The sequence below is a fragment of the Elgaria multicarinata genome, chromosome 1, assembly GCF_023053635.1.
Source record: "Elgaria multicarinata webbii isolate HBS135686 ecotype San Diego chromosome 1, rElgMul1.1.pri, whole genome shotgun sequence".
NCBI lineage: Eukaryota > Metazoa > Chordata > Lepidosauria > Squamata > Anguidae > Elgaria > Elgaria multicarinata.
In genome coordinates, this window is record NC_086171.1 from 26,065,741 (window position 1) to 26,080,869 (window position 15,129).

Consider the following 15,129-nt stretch of genomic DNA (forward strand, 5'->3'; position numbering starts at 1 on the left):
TTGTTTGTAAGACCTGTTGCAAATAATGGCATTAAACAATATTATACATCCATAGTCCTTAAATATAAATTAGACAATTACAAGTTCCTTTAATTTGCAATCGAGTTTATTTTGCTCTCCTTAACCTTTTTCTTAAAACATATACACTCCAATACAGCAAAAGAGATCTACATGCAGGAAGCCTGCTTCTACATGAGCATATTAGGAATGACAGGCATAACTTGGAGATTTATCTGAACTCGCATCCAAATTTGGATGGCAGCTACAATATCATGTATTTGGATCTGCATCTCCATCTACAGTATGGTGTAATGAGTCATGCAGAAATACATTTTCTGTGCAACTAGAAATGGGTTGAGACAATATGTAGATAGCTACACATAACCAGCAAACGCTAATATGTATAAAATTAGCAAACCTGGGCTTACCTACCTGTGTCACCTCCAGATCCAGTTGATAAAGCTGGCATGATTTAGTTTGCTGACTACAACAATGACACACAACAGGACAGCACTCCAGGAAGAAGGTAGTAGTGAGTTTCAGTTCAACTACTTGCAGCCATGTTCTCTACAAAGATTTAGGCAATTTCGAAGGTGCCCTGGAAAGAACAGAAATATACACAAATAAAGAAAATTACTACAATTGTAAGTTTCTGTAATTTGTCATAAATCTCTTTAAAACCTAATTTAGCATTTTGAAATCTATTTCCTCACACCTAAATTACAAGATGTTAATTTAGAATCTCAAAAAATTGTATGCATTATGTTGTTTCTTTTAATCTAATGTATACTCAAGAGAATGTATGCATATACACATATTTTGTGTACGTTAAAACCAGGATCCATACAAGTGCTTGAGCTCATGCAAGAGATTTGCACTACACTGGTTGAATTTTTCACTGAGCGGACAAACCCCTGCCCCCAGCATAAATTTCTTTTCACATTACTCAACATTTCAAAAACAGCTTGCCATATAAGATAGGGGACTGCTCCTCAAGAAAAACAAATCTAAAGCTCCTTGGACTTAAAGGTTCTTTAGATCCTAGCCCCTGTCTTCATAAAAGTACTTCCAGACAAGGCTTTTATTGCGCAACTGTCATGTTTCATTCACATAATTTTACATGTGGTCGAGACATCATCTTTCATTTGTAACCCATATTTTCCCACAACTTCTTCTGTCTTTTCTCTTACCACAGAAAATCTGTTAAGGAGGAAAAAACAGAATAGCTGCATAATGTTTTCTGACTAGTGGTATTGGGTGCCCTCCATCTGCATGCACCCTATGAGGAACAGTTAGGCATTAGGAAAAGTTTTGAGGTTTGTTTTGCAGCTTGAGCACACTACCACAAAAGCACCTATATCTATTACAATAATTTTAACATTTTTCATCCTCACTAGTGCATACCTATTTCAGTGTATTTTAGGTTACAAATCTTAAATACCATATGAAGGATACAGATGTTCAATTATACATTTTGGATGTTCTAGTTTCTAAAAGTTAGGTTATACCGATAAGACCACTTCTGAGTAAAATTGTTGTAATACTGAAATTGAAGCCACAAGTATGAACACTTACATGAGATATTAACAAAACCCAAGAACACACACACTCTAACACTGGCATTATAAAATGTGTCCTCAAGTGGAGATAATGAGGGAAGACTGAGCTGATTTTCACATCACTATGAAGAAATGTAATAAAATTAGAAGTGACTTTAGTTTTCTCAATGGATATATATATTATATTCAGCTATAATAGTTATTTAAAGGTATGACAAATACTTAAAGTTTCTAATCTAGCAACTTTTGTTTTGTCATTCCTATGAATGGCACTAGAATAGCATGTTTTCACCCTACAAATGAAAAACAATCAAAGAATTATAATTCATATATTTTGTTTCCTGGAGCTTATTTTCAAACACATTCTAAGGCACGGTCTGAGGCTTTTCAAAATAATTAGCATCAGCATCTCAACAGGCTTTTCTAACAGCCTCTAAGATGATTAGAAATGAATTATACTGTATGTAAGTCAGAAGTTAAAGTGTTTCACTTGAGACATTCATAAATGTTTGAGGACTTGATTGCTGAATATTCAATAGATAGATGAACTAAGTCTGTGTTGGGCCATGAACTATTTAAGACTATGGACCTATTGAATTGTGACTATTATGTATTATGGAGTACTCCATTTACTCAACCTTGAAACAGAGAAAAGCAGAGTATTTACATACAAGTTAACAGATTATTATTTTTTTAAAAGGCATTTGACGTCAGGCCAAGGACACATTGTACAAGTTTTGCAAAGCATCAATTCAGTTTGTCCTGGTGCAAATGTAACATGCACATATCAATGCCAGGAAATAAATTTTAGAACTTGGACATACAAGTCACAGCTATTGCAGAATCAAACTAGTATTGCAGCCAAGCAGCTTTATTTTATTTTTCATATGAACATTCATCAGTTTTAGCTGTATACCTTGGATCTTTGATTCCATTGCAAAAGCGTAATATCCATATTAATGAACATATGGGTTGCAATATTACTAATTAAGATTGCAGATATTTAAGTTTAAAGACCAAAGTTCCATTAATCTAGAAAATATTCAGTATTAACAAGAGTGGATGCCATTCCTCATTTTTCTTTATTGTGGTTAAATTCCTCAATATTAACTTTCAAAACCCCTTATTTTAAACAGTTGTGTGGTATGAAGTTATTCCCTCCAGAATCTCTGTGTATATATTAGTGAAAATAAATGACCTGGTGAAATCCTTACCAGTAAAAAGCTTAATATTTGTGGGAATGAAACAAGATTCTTCTCCCCCAAACTTGTAAATTAAGTTACATTTTTTCAGTGATATTTGCTTTGGCTAAATTAGTTTCAAAATGCTTTGTAATTTTGTGTCAGAATCCAGCTATAAGTACTGCTGACTGTTGCATGGAATCGATTAGCTGAAACACAGAAATACCAGCTGTTATAGTATGTCCTGAGAGGGATTACCGAATATTCTTAAATTGAAGTTCAATCCATCTTTCCATAAAAACACAACCAAAAGCCAGGAACGTAAAAGGAGTATCAAGTGCACCTGAAGCATTTACAATGCCCAATAGGACTGTTAGAATCAGCCCTTTAAAAAGGCTTATTTTTGAAATTTCATTATTCCAGTTGTACCTTGCTTCTATATCACACTGTATCAGATTCTTCTGGCATCTACCATGTGGAAACAGAGAACTATGTGAAGTTCAGTGATACGTTGAATTTCCACCAGGCCCTTAGTAACCTCTCAGGCTCCTGTAATACTTGTGACATCTAGTGGTTACGTGCAATGGTGCAATTCCTTCTATTCCGGATATCTAATATTTACTTACTTACTACATTTATATTTCACCTATTCTCCAATGGGCTCAAGGCAGCCAGCATTGTTCCTCCTCCCTTCATTTAATTCTCACACAAGCTTGTAGGATAAATTGGGCTGAGAACGAAGTCTAGTCCAAGATCACCCAATGAGTTTCATGGTTGAGTGGGGATTTGAAATGGGTCTCTGAAGTTCTAGTCTGACTTTAACCTCTTCACCACTCTGGTTCACAATTAGAATAGATCCAGCGTTACAAACTTTCATTCCCTTGTTCAAAATAATAATAATAATAATAATAAGACACAATGCAACAATGGCAAAAAAAACCACCCCAAAACAGACAAACTTAAGAAAACATATACCAAGTACAATTATTCCTACTTGCGTATACAGAATAGTGGACTATATTTATATTTATATTAATATTTAGGAAGAGTGCTGTTGAAATGCTAAACACCTTCCAAGTACTTCTCCTCAGAAATTATCTTAATCCTAGAAATATTAAAGAAGGGAAGTTATCATGGTCAAGCTGAAATTTCAACAAAGAACTTTGTAGCCTAAAGCTCATGTCCTTAACTACTACGCTACACTAGTTCTTGGAATTTGGTGAAATTTTAGAATATTAAAAAGATTTTTGACTTCACTCATGCAGTGTTCCTTATAACAGAGAACACATAACTCACCACAAAGCCGTCATAGCACTAAAGTGAAGTGTCCAAATTAACACTTACAATAACACTATTAAAATATTAAAGGTGACTTTTGACTGCCACAAATTAAATCTTTAAACTACTCATTTATTCTTGAGAAGTTTTATTATTTATTTATTACATTTCTATATCACCTCATAGCCGAAGCTCTTTGAGTGGCTTACAAAGATTAAAAACTTTAACTGTGTTTTTCTGAGGAAAATAAAGTGAGGAATGCAAGATCAGTGAATGGAAGAGGAAAGAGTCCTCTTATATGCGCCCCCATCTGAAAGACTGTATACAATATAGCAACTGGCAGGACCAGGGGAGAAAGCCAACTACCAGGAAAAGTGTACAAAAATGCACATTTTACATGATGGTCAGGACAAAAACTACATCCCCTCAGCAGATTCAATATTCATTACACCAATTTTTCCCCCCAATGCTTTGAGCTCACTTTAAAGGCAAACCTACACGTCTTGTTTTTCCCCATTTTACTTTATCATTCCATTAGGCTCTAGGCACATTTGACAATTAACTTCCTCAAAGTACAGCATAGCTGCGGGAGGCCAATTTACACCATCTAGTAAATTTGAACTCTTTTTTATTTGCTTTTTCCCTCGCTTTAAACTGGTATTAGATATAAAAACTGCTCTGAAACACATTTGTATTTATACTGTTGCACACAGAGATATTACAAGATCATTCCTTCTACACTACAATGTAAGCTGAAAGGACAAATTGAAAGTAATGTGGGAAATGGAACTCTCCATTAACATAAGCTTCATCTGGGGCAACAAGATTTCAATGCAGGAAATATCCACTAGTATAATTTATGTTATATTCACAATTTCCCCCATTTCTATAATGCACAAACCTGTCCTGAAACTGCTCATGGAAAACAAAGTTTGGAAGTAATTTATTAGAATGGAATTTCATAGAATCACAATGTGGGATATAGTTACCATGTCACAGGAAACTGACAAGGAATATCCTTAGACAGAAGATTCAGCCTTTGTCAATCCAAATTCCAAATAAGATATATAATTTTAACTTGGATGCTTCTTGACAACGTGTTCAGCTTAATAAAGCTTTAGCTGCAAAGCCTAATGATCTTTTTCTTTTATTTGAGTTAGTATAAAATTCCAAATTAAAAATAAAAGCCTCAAGCAAGCATCTGCTTAAACTGCTAAGCTTTAACAGTTTACTGAAGCAGTAAAAACTGAAGGAGTGATTCCAAATGAGGATTTTCAAGTACTATTAGCACGCCTGGTTCATGGGTCTTTACAGGGCTTTCACACAACATTGTCATCATGCTTAAATCCTCCTATGCTTTCTCCCATCTTTCCTCGTTATGCAGAAAATCCATTGATTTTTTTTTTAAGGTGTGCAATAATAGCGCAAACATCAACAGGCGAGGATGTCTACTATTGCAAATTTCTAGCATTTTGCTGGGTGGTGGTGGTGATGACTTGTAGTGTGATGTTACTGTGCAGCATGTTCTAAGAATACACCACAGCTGTGCCATTTTGTTTCCAGTAGCCACACTATTAAGAGCTCTAATGGCTGATAATATGCCACAAACTGCAGTGTGTTTTCATGGATTTCACACGGATTGGGGGGGGGGGATGCAAAATGGAAGGCTGCCACTTTGATATGTCCTGCTTCAACTATATTTATAACCATTCCATGTTAGAAGTGCCTTTTCTTTAAAGGATTATTTTTGCAATAATTCTATTATACCTACACAATGAACTATAAGCATTACATCATTTCATCATTTCAAAGTTTAATAAATTTCAACATTTATTTCAAATGAAACACTCCCACCTTCCTCCTGGGAACAGTGCAATTTGAAGGGAAATTCTCTGTGTGTGCATGTTTTATTATACCTGTGTAGTTTCAGGGTGCTTCCAGAGGGACAGCTCCTAGCGCTACCAATCAAAAAAGCATTGTGCAGCTGTTCTGTATTTGTAGGAAGAATTTGTGTGGAGTGTCTGCTAAGCCTGATTCTAGATTTTTACCCTATAAATTTCTCCACAGGTCATTTACCATTTATTTTGCTAAACTCATTTCTACTTTTCTAAGTATTTTCATTTTTATTTTTACAGGAATTAAAAATAAAAAGTATTTTAGTCACTACAAATGTACAAAACATTACATTTATATTTCATAGAGAAGCTTTAAATGATTTTAAAGCTATACGACAACTAAGTTAACTGACAATTTAGCATGAATGCTCATTTGAAGTTCATTTTGCATGAATTAATTCAGCAAGAGTAGTGATTTATCCTATTCATGCAAAAACAGAAATTTCCTCAATCCTACAGATTCAGAGCCAAATGCTCATAGAGCTAATGATCCAGTTCAGTTTTGAGAGATTAAATATACAGATAAAAAAGCTTATGTTTGGTTTTGCTAGTTTTCTATGTTTGAGAGCATAAAATTATATAATATAGATTCCTACTAAAATAGGAAAACCTAATTCAGCACAATAATTTAACTAATGCCAGAACAGCTTCAACACAGCATTGTTCATTTTGTTGAAACAACAAAAAGCCAGGAAATGCAAACATTAACTTGGAGCCTCTGCATATCCTGTACTGCATATCCAATGCACATGCCGGAATCTGGCTTCCTGTAACTTCAGCCCGTTATTCCGTGTCCTGCACTCTGGGATGATCGAGAAAAATCCTGGCCTTCCTCTGTGTGACAACCTTTTAAGTATTTGAAGAGTGCTATCATGTCTCCCCTCAATCTTCTCTTCTCCAGGCTAAACATGCCCAGTTGTTTCAGACTATCTTCATAGGGCTTTGTTTCCAGACCCCTGATCATCCTGGTTGCCCTTTGCATGGATGCAATCTTTTTCTTGTTAACTGCCTCTTCGTCTGTGCAGACAAACATGAATGCTGGAGACATCCCTACATTTCTGAACTTAAGAAACACTGGCTCAGTTCAGCTAACACTTTTCTCAACTGTGGTTTTAGAACTCCACAGTGAAGTTTTTACACCACTGCTGAGAAATGTGTTGTCTGGCAGGAAAACTCTACGCAACTCCATGCAGAATATCAACGCTGTGTAGAAGGGAGTTCCTGCACAACCGTTGTGTTGCGTGTTGGGCTCTGTGGAGTTTTCCATTGCATTGAGTTGACTTTTCTCACTGGCTAGAGTTCTCTGACCAGAACGGAGTAAGGAGAGAGTGCTACTCTAGGAGAGCTGTACTTTTTCACAGCAATAGTTGATGGGAAACCATTGGGAGGACTAGAGTAGGAGAGAGGGCAGAGGAACTGTCACTCTGCATTGAATTTTTTTCTCAATTCCACAGTAGCCCATAGTCACACAATGGTGGAGTTAGAACATATTGTGTGGGAAGTGCAACTGAGTGGAGTTTTCACACTGTATTGACTAATGTGTTGTCTGAACTGAGCCACCAAATGCTTTTTCCAGTTTTGCCTAGCCAAGGCACTAAGAATTTGACATACAGGTAAAATCTAATAGGAAAGACACTCTATAAAGTACCTTATTTTAAAAATCTTTCAGCTGGTAATCCACATAACTTTCAAAATATGTCATCTCTTGTTTGTGGATAAAGGAAACAAACCAACAAATGTAGGAGAAAAGTAATTTAGTGATAATATTCCTATCAGCTATAAACACTGTCACTGTTTGTTACTTAATAGAGATTCAATGTCCGTTGAGAAAATAACATTGAACAAAGTTTAGTGAACCCACCCGGATCTCACACAAAGTTCAGTTGCTAACCTTGGTTAACATGAGCCCAGAGATGCTCTTAAACGTACTTTCGGAACCTAGATATCTACTAGGTCCATTGAATTTAAGTGAGCCTACCTTTATTTGAGTTGCTCCCATTAAGTCTTCTGTTCGGACCCACAGAAAAGTACTGTGAATAATTAGGTTCTGGGTTAAAACTAGGAAATATGAAGCTATGCACTGCTAGAAAGATCAAATAACTGAAGAAAAGAATAAAGAGCCTGAGTCTACCCTTAGGAATAGTTTTATTATATAAGTTTGAAAGAGCTTTCCGCGTTCACCCTAGTGTTCATGGAACAGTTATAATTTTGACCAGTAGAGGGAGCCCAAACTCTACAAAATGCATAATTCCTTAAATATTTCTTGGCATGTAGAAACAACATTTTTCTCAACCTTGCTACATATACTTTAAACCTATTAACTCCCTATAAATAGTTTCCCAATAAAACAATATACATTACCACAGGTGTGTTCAAGTTGCATGATCATAGTGTCTAAATGCCATTTCTAAAAGTCTTCACATTTTTCTTCTCAGTAATTTTGATGGTCAGATACTCAACTTTATTTCCCCCCTATTTATCAACTGTAAAATAAATACATGCTTAAGCTACCTTAGGGTGCAACTGCAGCCTGCATATCAAAATGCAACACATTGACCAAAAAGTAAGAACACACACTATTTCATACATCCACACAGAGACACACACTTTTTAAAAATGCCCAGAAACGTTATATCTTCAGAATGGTTTAGCAACTTTTTACAGATGAAAAAAGGAGTTGGTAAAGACAACTAAAGAAAAGAGAGAAAGGGTTTTTTTCTTTTTAGAGCATTTAACTGGAACCTCAGGATCACAGGTGACAACTGAGTGGCACCATAATCCACTGAACTGGTAAATCAAAGGAAGGAGAGTTGACTGCTTAGCTCACCCAAGGATTGATTCCTAAGAGAATGGGAAATGGAAAAAAGGTGGAACTGCTAGCTCCCAAGTGCTGCAATACGCTGTATTGAACCCACTATGAAAGAAAAGTCAAAGATTGCAGAGCAAAGTTGAAAATGATTAATGGTAGAGAAACAAAATGTATGCTCAAAAATCCATGTGTTGTAAATAGCTTTCTAAAAAGGCATGGGGCACCGTAAACTTATATGAACATATGCCTAAAATTTCAAGATGGTAGTCTCAGAGCCACTAAGTCTCTACATGATCTATAAGGAATACTAATTTGTCAAGAAGTAGGCATCCAAGTTAGAGCATGGTTCCATGCAATGCTGTAAGTAGAGAAAGGACTATTCCTTTGCACAAAAAGCCTCAAACAGTATTTTATTAAGCAGATCTCCTTAGCCAATGCAGAGATCACTCTGAAATTTGGCAGGTTTCTATGATGGAAGTTGTTTTATACAAATTGACCCCCCAAAAATACAGGAGTTAAGCAAATCAGTTTTTTAAAAACTCCAGAATGATAAAGGCTGCTCTTGCATAACTACCATCCCATTGTTCACAAAATCATTGGGGGGGGGGAGCATAACCCTCCCCCTCCCGTCAACTTTAAAAGGGTCTTAGCACAAAAAGCCTAAACCTATCACTCTGAAATTTTGCAGATCCCATGCCTAAGGGAACCTCTCTGATGTATGGCAGTTTCATAGAGTTTTCCAAAAACGAATGTGTGACAAGGATGGGACAAATGCCTTTCTAGAAACCCACAAACTGAAAAGAATGCTCTTGCACGTACGCACACAGCTATTGTTGTGATATTTGGCTCACTTCATACCCTCAGAAGGGGGCTACTATGTCTGCAGATTCCATCCAATTCTTTCATGGAACATAAGGTTATCAATGGCTACTAGTCATGATGGCTATATGCTACCGCCAGTATCAGAGTCAATATGCCCATGAACACTAATTGTTGGGGAACAGGAAGGCACGATTGCACTCATGTCCTACTTATTTCCCATAGACAGTTGGTTGGCCACTTATGTGAACAGAATGCTTGGCTAGATGGACCCCTGGTCTGATTCAGCATGCCTCTTATGTTCTTAATAGATGGAAAACGTAACTGTTGATTTTTTCAATGGAAGGTACAAAGCTTCTAACTCAAGCCAAACCTGATGCTGTTCTATGTTCTTATCAAATGATACAGCAATGATTCCCAATAGGGTTTCAAAAATGCACTTATCAAGTCTTGACAGAAATGGAGGATCTCTTTCTGAAAACTGTACTGTGAATAAGCATGACTTGAGGCCCCCTCTAGAATTTTTTGTGCACAGAAGAGAAATCAGAGGAGTCAACCACTTTTAACCACACTAGGTGACACTCATAAGCAGTAAGACAAGCACAAAGTTTGAATCCATTAGAAATTCAAACTCAGCATGTGTGCTACTTTGTTGCCACTTTGAGTGACTCCCAGTCTAATACAAAGTCAGAGGCTGACTCCTACAAGTCCTCTGCATGTGCCAAAGGACGTGGGGGTGGGGATACCAGTCCGTAGAAAGGGAGAAAATCAGTTGCGGAAACCATAGATTCAAATAGAAACTTTTTGCCACAAATGGGAGTGCAGAGCACTTTCAATTTGGTTTGACTTGTTAGGATCCTTTACAGAAACTGAGATTGGTATGCACTTTTTACTCTCTAGAACCTTCCGTACACAGAGCACAGGGCAGGTATAAGGTCAGGCTTCAACAAAGCCATTCACCAAAATAAATACAGTGTGAGTGAATGAGGTGATAATAAGGCTATTACATTTAATTATTGTTTGTGACAGATTAGTTCAAATTCAAAAAGTATGGAGATAGATGAAGTGAGACTGTCTCCCTATAGAAGACTGCCTGTTCAGTTATCTTATCTATGGATAACTTATTTTCTCATGAACCATCACAGCTTTGCTTTTTATGTGCAATTTAAATTACTGGTTTTAACCTTTAAAGCAGAGTTGGGCAATTTGTAGCCCTCCAGAAGCTTTGGCCTACAACTCCAATTATGCCTCACCATTCGCTATGCCGGCTAGGGATTATGAGAGTTGCCCATCCCTGCTTTAAAGTCTTAAACTGGTTGGGCCCAAGTTACTTGAAAGACTGCCTTCACCTTTACCAGTCAGAGGCCTGTCTCACTTGCCCACTGCCAAGAGCAGTTCCACAGGTGGAAAAAGAATATATAAGGAATTTTCAGTAGCAGCCCTGTGCTTGTGAGATGAACTTTCATCGTGGGTTCATCAAGTCTGTTCGTTGCAGGTGTTCAAGAAACGTTTGAAGAGCTCCCTGCTTCTGATAAAGTTCCTCACCAAAAAACTCCTGAATAAACGTAGCAGTCATGGAATAAGAGGAAAGGTCCTCTTATGGATCAGTAACTGGTTAAAGAAAAGAAAGCAGAGAGTAGGAATAAATGGTCAATTCTCCTGATGGAGGGAAGGAAATAGTGGGATACCACAGAGATTGGTACTGGGACCAATTCTTTTCAGCTTGTTCATAAATGGTCTGGGATTAGGAGTGAGCAGTGAAGTGGCCAAACTTGCCAATGGAACCAAATTATTTAAGATTGTTAAAACACAAAGGGATTGTGAAGAGCTCCAAAGGGATCTCTTCAAGCTAGGAGAGTGGGTATCCAAGTGACAGATGCGGTTCAATATAAGCAAGTGTAAGGTGATGCACGTTGGGGCAAAAAAACCCAACTTCAAGTATAACCTGAGGAGATCTGATCTGATGGTGACCGAACAAGAAAGAGATCTTGGGGTTGTGGTGATCAGCTTGATAAAAATTTCATTGAAAATAAAACTGCCATTATCATACTGCCTTTATACAAATCTATGGTGCGACCACACTTTGAATACTGTGTACAGTTCTGGTCACCACACCTAAAAAAAGATATTAAAGAGCTGGAAAAAGTGCAGAAAAGGGCAACTAAAGTGATTAAGGGGCTGGAGCATCTTACAACAGCTGGGATTGTTTAGCTTGGAAAAAAGGAGGCTAAGGGAAGACATGATAGAGGTGTATGAAATTATGCATGGTGAGGAGAATGCGGATAGGGAGACTTTTTCTCCCTCTCTCAAAATACTAGAACCCAGGCTCATCCCATGAAGCTGACTGCAAATAAAAGGAAGTACTTCTTCACACAGTGCATAGTTAAATTATGGAATTTACTAGAACAAGATGTAGCGATGGCCACCAATTTGGATGACTTTAAAAGGGGGTTGGATAAATTCCTGGAGAAGGCTATCAATGGCTACTAGCCATGGTGGTTATGTGCTATCTCCAGTATCCAAGGCAGTAAGCCTGTGTACACCAGCTGCTGAGGAACATAGGCGGGGTGGTGGTGCTGTTGCACCATGTCTTGCTTTGTTGGGTCCCTGGTTGACAGCTGGTTCACCACTGTGTGAAAAGAGTGCTGGACTAGATGGACCCTTGGTCTGATCCAGCATGGCACTTCTTACGTTCTTATGCAGGTGTTCAAGAAATGTTTGAAGAGCTACCTAGTTTTGCTGGCCTTTTCTTGATTTTGAGGGTGCTCATTTCATTTGTAAACACAACTTTTATTGAATTTTATTGTTGTGTATGAGTTTCTTTATCTTTACCTTAGGAAATTTCCACCCTTAAGAGTAGCCTGAATATAATTTTTAAAAAGTCAAGTTTAACCATTCAGGGACAATCATAGAAATATTATTTTCTACCACCTGAACAGGTGATTTGCTTTCAAGGGTTATATACCCACCAACCCCTACATAATACTACCATATCTCCTCCATTACATCTGAGCTGGCATCACACTCACCCTCTTCCTCCCCAAAACATGATGAACTCAACACAAAACAGCTAGAACGCACTATAACAATATATAGTAAGATCTTATATAACCTTCCAAGGCAGGATTTGCAGTTCCTGAGGCCATGAAACAATCTCTGCCAGTTTCAAACATTTCTTCTACTCATTTTGCTTACACACATACACACTTCTAGCCCTAAGGGTTGTGAAGATATGCTTTAAAAAGAGTGGGTAAAACCTAATGAGATCTCTAAAGTCAAAAAGGGTAGCCTATAAAGATTTTCAGTGACTTGGATAGTGCTCCTGTGCCCTACAATTATTCCCTCATTATGACTAGCAAACCAGAATTATGCAAAATAGTTTTAAAATTGCATATGATGCAAAATAAATTATGCATTTTCTATTTGCATAATTTGTACAGGTCACTAAATGCAGCTTTTCTTCAAACTTGGATTGTCTGAAGGCAGAACTTTTTAAAAGCACAGAACACACACACACACACACCGTAGTTAAAGCTCTATATGAAATGGCATGAGGAAAAAGGTTATGTAAGAAGAAGAAGAAGAGAGAAATGGTGTTGTGGGGAGGGGGAGATGACAGGGAAAATCCAGTAAATTTAGATGGGGAAATGCAATGGAAATGGAATTTTATCAGATTTGATAAACACTGAGCAAAGCAAAGAAGGAAACACTGAGCAAAGCAAAGAAGGAAACAGGTAGCAAAACAAGCAAGGAAAGAGGTCGCATTCCCCAGCCACCCATTTTTTTCTGTCTAAACATGCATAGGATTGCATTCCTAATTTCCAAGTTAAAAATAAATAGGAACCAGTGCAGGCTATAGAAGAACTTCCTAGTAGCTTAGCATCATCAAGGCACATCACAACTGGGTTTGGACATCACAATAGTCCATGGTTGATTAAATAGTCCAAGGTTGACTATTATATCATCTGTTGAGCATTTTCCATACAACGGTTGGTTATTTCATGTTCCTACGAAGTCGCAAGGCAAGAGCGGCAGAAACCCCTGCTGCTCTTGTCCAGCGGGGCTCTGTAGGCATGTGTCATTCATCCCGGGAAGCACGCGGGGAGCCACTGATCATGCGGCTCCCCCACGCGCTTTCTGGGACGTACACAAATGGAGATCGGGGTGGAGGGATGTAAGAATCTCTCCAGAGGTTGCAGCACCAAACCACGGGAGAAATTCCCCCTCGTCCCGCTATCCATTTGGATATCGGCTAGAAGGGGTGAAAGGATTTCTTCTGTAACTGCAGCATCAAACCATGGATGGATTTCTCCTGTGGTTTTATGTTACAGCTGCAGGACAGATCCATGCACCCCTTCACCCTGATATCTGAAGCCCATTTGTGGATATCAGCATGGCACAGAGGGAGACTCTTGCTATCTCCTTCCGCTCTGTGCCAATATCCACAAATGGATAGTGGGGTGAGAGACGCTTGCCTGAGTCTCCCCCACCACTATCCATTTGAATATAGGGTCAGGGGGATGGAAGCATCCTCCGTCCTCATATCCAAATGGATAGTGGGGGGCATGGATCTCTCCTGAGGCTCTCTACAATGGCAGGGACAGGACATGCATGCGGTGCCCCACCTAGGGATGGAACGTGCATGTCCTGGGGAACATGGGGCTGCCACGATTGTCCTATGCAGTGTTAGCTCCCATGAGACTTCCCCTTAATGCTGGTCCCCCCACTGTTGGAACATCAGTGGGGGGACCTGGCACGAAGGGAGATTCTCATGGGAACCAGTGCTGCTATTCAGTGGGGAGGACAGAGAGGGGGTTGGGGGTGAGCAATAGTCAACCCTGTGTTAATAGTCAATTTCACAGATGACTATTTATTTGGGGGGGGGTACCCAAGACGACATAATAGCCATGGGTTGAATATTGTGTAGTCCGAATGCAGCCTACAAGTCATTTATCCTGTTAAAATTTATACAAATCAGAGTACAAAATATCTATTAAAACAAGAATGTTGCATACAAGAGTACAGAGATTTTGAGTCCAACAAGAGCGTGAAGATCCAGAGGGAAAACAAACCAGAAAAAATGGGGAACCCAGAAAAGCAGTGGGATGGGACATTTTTTTCTAGGGATGTTTTTGTCCTGAGGGGGATGTGAAAAACTGCCTTTTCCGATATTTCAGGTTTTGGGGGGGAGGGGGGATTTCATATCTCTACGTCCAACAAAAAAGTTGAAAAAAACAATTTAGTTACAGGTTTAAGATAGATATCTAAATAAATTTGACACAAGTTGCAGAGGACTTATGTACGTTATATAACACTGACCAAGATCATGGTTCTGTTTATTGCCATGCTACAGCTGTCAACATGAACCAGAATATCAATGAGCTATAAAATTCTCTTCATACTGTTCTAAATGTCAGCCCAACATGGAGCAACAGGCATTTCACTAACCACATGTCTCCCAGTAACAAACTAATGCTCAATGATGTTTATACTGTACAATCATAGTGACTTTTAATTTAGCAACTAAATTAATTCACATGTTGGGAATTTTAGTATGTGAAGACTTAGATAAGACTTGAGAGCTTTAC

The 15,129-nt window shown here is 38.1% G+C and overlaps 1 protein-coding gene across 1 annotated transcript in view; it reads right to left on the reverse strand.

Annotated features, from left to right (window-relative positions):
• The window catches only part of MPP7 (MAGUK p55 scaffold protein 7), a 112,847-nt gene that overhangs the window by 81,493 nt on the left and 16,225 nt on the right, over positions 1–15,129 (reverse strand). Inside the window, exon 2 of the mRNA XM_063125098.1 lies at positions 433–598. Within this exon, the coding sequence (XP_062981168.1) occupies positions 433–469 (37 nt within the window). The 5' untranslated portion in view covers positions 470–598. The remainder of the gene's footprint in view (positions 1–432; positions 599–15,129) is intronic.